Raw genomic sequence first — 7,317 nt, forward strand, 5'->3', positions numbered from 1 at the left:
AATGATTATTTTTCAATTCCGTTTCCAGCTTCATTATCGATTTCAGTTTTTAACCTCTATTCAAAATCTGTATCCAATATCAGTTTTAAGTCCTGATTAAAGGTATGTATTTAAACTTTTGAGCAATAAATATGGTACTTTTTATTGTGTTTTTTACCATAACTGAAAAAGTTTGAACCAGTGTCTAAAAACTCTAACCGCGAATGAAAAAAATAGATTAACTATTTATTCCTTATAGTGCCATAGTGAGAAATTTTTATATTTTTCTGTTCAGGTAGACAAGAATTTTTTTTAAAAACACGTAAAAATCGTTATTACGTGCCAACTATGATGTATTCCGATAGTTTTTTGTATGGAACACACAGCTGATTGTGTTAGGTAGGCACATGACATATAATAGTATAATATGGATTAGAAATATTTTGTGTTAGGTATACATCAACATATAGTTTCAAAAATATGTTTTGATTCATTAAAAATTATAATTATGATGTTATATTTCCCGTATATAGGTAAAACAATGTTTAATAATTAGCTGTTTCATCATACATATTTTTATAATAGATAACCGCTAAAATATCCTACTTCAATAATTCAATCAACTACCAAAATATTTCCTGGCTAGTAGTTTATCAGAATATTTATATATTTTGAAATAATGATCATTTAATTACAAAATAATCACCAGGTATTTCAGCCAACAGTATTTTAGTCTAAAACTATCTAGCCCTAGGTAATAATATTTCGGACGATGCAGTATTATTAAGAGGACGCCACACCCGCATGTGTTGTCTCCGTCTTACAAAGGTACAACATAGCAACAACTGTTTTGCGCGGGACAACTTTTATCTTTCTGTGTTTGTAGTAGTGGCTCCAAAATTTCTGAACATATCGAGTAGAAAATTATCTATGCAACAGCGTGCCTATATTTTAGATAACATAAATACAATAAAAGTTATTTGCTTCTAAACATTTTGTTTTTTTTTCATTTGCTTATCAAAAATGGTTGGAAAGTGTAATTAAAAAAAAAGCACGCTGTTGCACAGATAAAGTTCTTCTTTACGTGTTGTGAAAATTTAGTAATTCTATAGCAAATATGGTGCGAGAAAAGTTGTCCCGCGCTAAATAGTTTTTGCTATGTTGTACATTTGTAAGACGGAGACAGCACATGCGGGTGTGGCGTCCTCTTAATAACATTATTTAGGTATTTTGATGGAAAAATATTTATCTGCCAAAATACTATCGGCTAAAATATAATACTTAGCTCAAATATTTGTCGGCTAAAATATTGACGGCAGAAATATTATCATTCTAAAATATAGCTCTACACTTAAGTCACCAATCAAACTATTATCTATTGTTAATTGTCATTGCAGCAAATATAAATTGCATTGGTTAAACATAATTAAAATCAAAATCTATTACTGTGCTATAATTATTTACTATAGGCACAGCAATTATTTCTGAATAATGTTTCTGACCATGATAAATTAATACTACAATTTTAAATAGCTTAAAACAAATTAAATTTCCAATCGCTTCGTAATTCTGTGTAATACCAACATCATTTCGTACATTTACTGTTTTTTTTTTTTTTTTTTTTTTTTTTTTTTTAGTAAGACATTTTTTGAAAAGAAAAAATTAACGTGCATTAATCGTTCAAGTAAAGTAAGATAAATTATTTGAATTGGTATTTGGAATTTCGAGTGCTTAGCGATGTCAAGAGTTGTGGTATTTATGAAACTATAAAATTGATAACCAAAATGACCCTTAATTGAATTCCACATTCCAGAGTCCAGACAATATCCCTACTCCAAAAAATCGTTTCGATGACCTTCGACATAGTATAGTATAGTTTATACCAGCTTATAGTTTTTGTTTGATTATAATAGTTTCGATTTAACACTTTACCCATATGGTTGCGATTTGTTTGAAACAGTGTAAGTATTTTTTGTAAGTATAAATATTTTCAATACCTAACAATTATTAACAAATGATAACTGATAATTTATGTTTATATTTTTTAAATGTATTTTGCTTAAATATTGACAAAAACATAATAATATTTAAACATTTGAAACAGTTTAAAAAAAGACAACAAAAAGTAACACCAATTATTAGAATTATTCATTTCTCATATTATTAAGTAGATAGATATTCTAATATTCAATGGTCATTTATAATCATTTGTATGGGTTTCGACTTTCGAACTAATAAAAACAAATACCTAATTGTATAATATGTTTTCAAAATAGTTAAATATATTCATAATAAGATATAGGTTACAACATTATAACATAATATAAAATAATTATCATACATTTGGTTTTGCATATTTGTGTCATTTTATAATGTATAGCATATTTGTTTTACTCATACAAATTGTACTTTTTTTTTCTAGTGCACTTACACAATAGATTTACAAGTGTTGCTTCTAAGCAAGAACCAGTACAAATGACTTCTACTTGGGAAGTAAATAATTTACCAAACAACAAACTTAACTCTGAAATATTCTGCATGGATGATTCTGTATTACAGAGTGACCCTCCGAAAGACAGGCGAGTTCAAATTTATATACCTACCCTACCTGCACCAATGATATTTATATTTACATTGTGCACGTGGTCTTGAAATTATAATTTTGTACATAATAATTGTTTATTAAGTAATTTACCATTGATCATATTACTAATTAAAAAATGTCATGAAACTTTCTATACTTTAGTTTATTTGCAGACAATTTTTATTTTAGAATCTGCTTAAACTTTATTCTGATATTAAAATGTTAGTGATGAATAAACATTTTTAAATTAAATTTGTTCCGAAAATGCTTTTTTCATAAATTTTGATTAAAATGTACCTACTCATAATATTTTTGATTAATAATTATAATATTGTTTGTTTTTATTGATTGTTCTAGATGGAATATTGTGTATCTGATTTTAGTTCTACACGGAATAGGAATATTAATGCCTTGGAATATGTTTATAAATGCTAAATCTGTAAGTGGAAATTCTATGCTAAAATTGAATGTATGTTTATTATTATAGGGATTATTATGATAACTAAGTATATAATATATTCTAAACATATTAAAATACTTAAACTAGTTAAACTGGTTTGCTTTAAAAATGTGGTAGATTTAATTTTCAATAAAAATGCCATTTATTAACTGTTGTTTGGTGTTTAATAGACTATTTATTCAATTTATTTAAGAGTACCTATTTATTTAGAAGTTTCGTTTAATAGTCTTGTTTGAAACCCAGTCTTATTGTAGTTTTACTTTTTATATCTAGTTGCATAGACTTTATTTAACTCAACCAGACATGAAATGAGTGTTATGCAAAATTTAAATAATCAAAAAAATTATTATGTACTTTACTATAAAACAGTTATATAACTAATTTACTTCTGATGAAAACATTTGAATTAATAATATATATTTTTTTTTTTTACTAGTATTTTGTGGATTACAAGTTGGGACACGATTATTTAGGTGATGATTTGTACTATGCGTCCATTTTCATGGCTTATTTGACTATTGGGTCACAGTTTCCCAGTCTTCTATTCAATTGGCTTAACATATTTTGTCCTATAGGGTAAGATTAAATGTACATATTAATAATGTTATGTCCGAGGACCTAATGCATAATATTACTAGTTATGAATATGGTACCTACTGTTGATGATTATGTGTAATGTATAGTCAGCTAATGGCTGTAGGCTATCATTTTTTTATTATTTAAAAACATTTATTATAGATTTAAAAAATAAACGTATGGTTCATCATGCAATCAAATCTTAATTCAGAGATTTAGTTAACTTTTCATTAAACTTCTATCAGTTATGTGTAGTATCTTTGATACAAATTGTATGTATAATCTATAATCTATGTGATCTAGGTAATCTAAAGATAGGCCTCAAATTAATTGCACTTTGAGATACAATATGATAAAGACATAATTTGTAAATTGTTCAATGTGTAGAAAATTAATTCCACATAAGAATCATGCAGTACTTCATAATATTATGTATTTGTTTAAACTTAAAATGTTGTTAAATTATGGTAAACAATTTTCAATGGACATAACGATCGGATTAAGTTATATTAGTAAAACAAACAATAATATTATAATATAAATGCAAAATATTGATTTATGAATAATTAAAAATAAGTAGTAATATTAACCTGAAAGTAAAAATGTTTGATAATTGATCAAATAGGCATGGGTACAAATAACTTCTCAACAAATAAGGATTGTATATTAGCTATTATAAATCAAAATGTTTTTTTATACACATATATTAAATTGTTAATAATTTAATTTCCAGCGGAAAATTGACGACTCGAATTGTGTGGTCTATTCTTACTGAAGTACTTTGTTTTATTTTTACTGTTGCATTGGTCATGATTAATACTTCTCAAATACCAGCTCTATTTTTCTGGTCAACTCTGTGCAGTATAGTATTGTTAAATATGGCAAATGGTATTTACAACAGTTCTGTTTTTGGGATGGCAGCTAAACTCCCTGCAAAATATATTGGTGCTGTAGTTCTTGGTACAAATTTAAGTGGTACATTTACATCTATCGCTAACATTGCATCAATTTCAATAACTCCAGATGCTCGAACTGCTGCTATATATTATTTCACCACCGCATTGTTTGTGTTGCTTACCTGCTTTAATACATACTTTGCATTGCCATCAAATGTAAGTAATTATACTTTTGAGTATGAATACACAAACAATAAAATACATTTATTTATGTGTGTATGTATACTTTTAGAGATTTTATAAGTTTCATGAACACATTTATCTACAAAAAATCGAAAATCAAGATTTAAAACAATGTGGAGATGATGATAAGATTCCTTATTGGAGTATTTTTAAACAAGCTGGTCCACAATTAATTAATGTATTTTTTGTATTTTTTGTCACTCTTTCAATATTTCCAGCAGTTCATTCAGGTAAAACTTAATTTTTTTAAATAAATTATTGTTTACAATTATTAAAATTATATTATTATTTATACGTTATAGATATTAAAATGTCAAGTAAAGATTTTATTTTCGGAGAAACATATTATACCAGTGTAATGTGTTTTTTGACATTCAATGTATGCGCACTTATTGGAACATATCTTTCTACATTGGTTTCATGGGTAAATATTAATTAACTTTTTATTGCTGATTAGATAATTTAATTTGATATTATTCATTTATTTTATTCCAGCCAAAGCCAAAATGGCTTTTTGTTCCTGTGGCATTAAGAATTCTTCTTATTCCATTATTTTTGATTTGTAATTACCACCCAATCGGTGTTACAAGAATAATGCCAGTGTTAATAGAAAATGATTATGTATTTTGGACATTAGGAGCAATCCTTGGATTATCTAGTGGTTATTACAGTTCTGTAGCAATGATGTATACTCCAAGGTAACAATAATTTCTCATACTGCATAACTATATTTAAAATGAAACAATATTTGTCTTTGAGTATTGACTACATTCAATTACCTAATTTATAGTATTATAAAGCTAATAATATATAAAGACAGGGTCAGACCGTTCATTTTTTTCAAAAATGTATCCACATGTTAGATCCCCAAATGTTAAGAGTATATACTGTCTTCAGATGTTGTCAACCACTTGTTCTGTCATCTGTATTACATGTATAATAATTATATACTAATAAAATATGGTTATTTCCAGCTGTGTTGAACCAAGGTACAGTGGCATTGCAGGTATGTTTGGAGCTGCTGTGCTGCTCACTGGCATTTGTTGTGGGATACTCTTCGGAATGATAACACCATTTATTGTAAGACATGTGTCTATATAAAATATAAATTATAATGTTTTAAAACTTTTTCATATTTAATAACACTTATTTTTCTGCTTTATGTATTTTAAAGAATTAGACATTCATTATAACTATGTTATAATTAGGTTTACTAACCTTGATTTAACCACAATTTGCTATAGGTACATATCAAAATAAATTTATAATACATATAAATTATTACAAATATTATTAGAACACTTAATGTATACATATATCACAATTGAACTATTATAAAGTTGTTCAGTTATTTATTCATCATAATATTTTTGTGAGTATTCTAAAATTAACATTAAAAATCTTAAGTGCCATTAAAATTTTGTATTTTACATACAAGTGCTTATTATTATCTTTTTTATTTTATCTCAAAACATTAAGTTTAATTTATTTGCTGTATTAAATTTTAGTATTGTTTAAGCCAATGTGTTGTACACTTAATAATTTACATTTTAATATCAAATTTTTATTATTTTAAACATTTATCTTAGAAATGGCATATTAAATTTAAATTTAAATAATTTAAATATAAAACAATTACTTAGTCCATTGATACTTAGTCCTATGATTCAAATTGTATAACGTGAATAAATCAATAAAATATTGTTTAAATTACTCAAATTATTGTTTGAATATTTTATACCGTGATCGGAATGATTTTACAATGTTTTTTATTTATAAGAGTTATATACTATATTATACTAACCTTTGGGTGGTTAAAAATTCTTCAAATTTAAATGCCAAGTAGTTTTGAAAAAATAGGAGAAAACAAAAAAAAAAGGTTACAAAAACTGATATTTTTAAGAAGAACTATTTTTTAACAAAATCAATGATGTTGTTTGTCGTAACTCAATACTAATAACCATAGATACTTCTAATTTCAAAAAAAATTACTGACCACACTTTATACAATTTTCAAAATATTTTATATTTTTTTCGAATTACCTATTTATAAGCAAGAGAATTTTTTAGCATTGTTATTGCAGATAAATGATCTATTCCTTTGTCTAAAATTACGAAAATGTATTAATTCTTATAGAATTTATAGTTCTTCAAATTTTGTTATCATTTCCGTTCAATATTATTAAAGATACATAATCAATACTATATATTATGTACTTAGAAATGAATAAAATGATCAATTAATATGCCTAAAGATTGGAATTTGAGAACAAGGTTTCTCATTAGTAGTTGATTGTTTTAATTAAATGATACGAATACAGTTTTTTGAATAACTTTAATTTAAAATTTGGACTATAATAAATAGGTATTTTAACAAAGAATAAAAATGTTTGTTACTTTATTGTAATTTTAAAATGTTATTTATGGATACTTGGAACTTTTAAAATATATTATTTTATTAAAAGTTTTAAATGGAAATATTAAATTCACACTACTGTATGCCTATTTACTAATAAGTAATAGTAAAATAAAATACTTTAGGTTAATGGCTAATAGCAATAACATCATACAATATAATT

General features: G+C 25.3%; 1 protein-coding gene across 2 annotated transcripts; it reads left to right on the forward strand.

Moving 5' to 3' along the window:
• The first annotated feature begins 1,777 nt into the window (after positions 1-1,777).
• Positions 1,778-6,036, forward strand: LOC111039247 (equilibrative nucleoside transporter 1-like). Of its 2 annotated transcripts, none has more exons than XM_022322651.1 (9): positions 1,778-1,940; positions 2,402-2,558; positions 2,921-3,002; positions 3,460-3,599; positions 4,333-4,711; positions 4,788-4,968; positions 5,041-5,162; positions 5,234-5,436; positions 5,713-6,036. In XM_022322651.1, exons 1-9 carry the CDS (start codon positions 1,916-1,918, stop codon positions 5,837-5,839), a joined length of 1,416 nt encoding a protein of 471 aa, XP_022178343.1. In that variant the 5' UTR covers positions 1,778-1,915; the 3' UTR covers positions 5,840-6,036. The 2 variants fall into 2 exon arrangements, with proteins under 2 accessions (XP_022178343.1, XP_022178344.1); XM_022322652.1 differs by having other exon boundaries at positions 1,903-1,953.
• Positions 6,037-7,317: the final 1,281 nt, after the last annotated feature.

Source organism: Myzus persicae, unplaced genomic scaffold (assembly GCF_001856785.1).
Source record: "Myzus persicae strain clone G006 unplaced genomic scaffold, MPER_G0061.0, whole genome shotgun sequence".
Taxonomy (NCBI): Eukaryota; Metazoa; Arthropoda; class Insecta; order Hemiptera; family Aphididae; genus Myzus; species Myzus persicae.

What these genes read in the sequence shown, in the direction of transcription:
- LOC111039247 (XM_022322651.1), top strand. Translation starts at nt 1,916, where the DNA reads ATGGTTGCGATTTGTTTGAAACAGT. An exon ending in AACATATTTTGTCCTATAGG is followed by an intron (nt 3,600 to 4,332) that starts GTAAGATTAAAT and finishes TTTAATTTCCAG; the next exon opens with CGGAAAATTGACGACTCGAA. An exon ending in GCAATGATGTATACTCCAAG is followed by an intron (nt 5,437 to 5,712) that starts GTAACAATAATT and finishes GGTTATTTCCAG; the next exon opens with CTGTGTTGAACCAAGGTACA.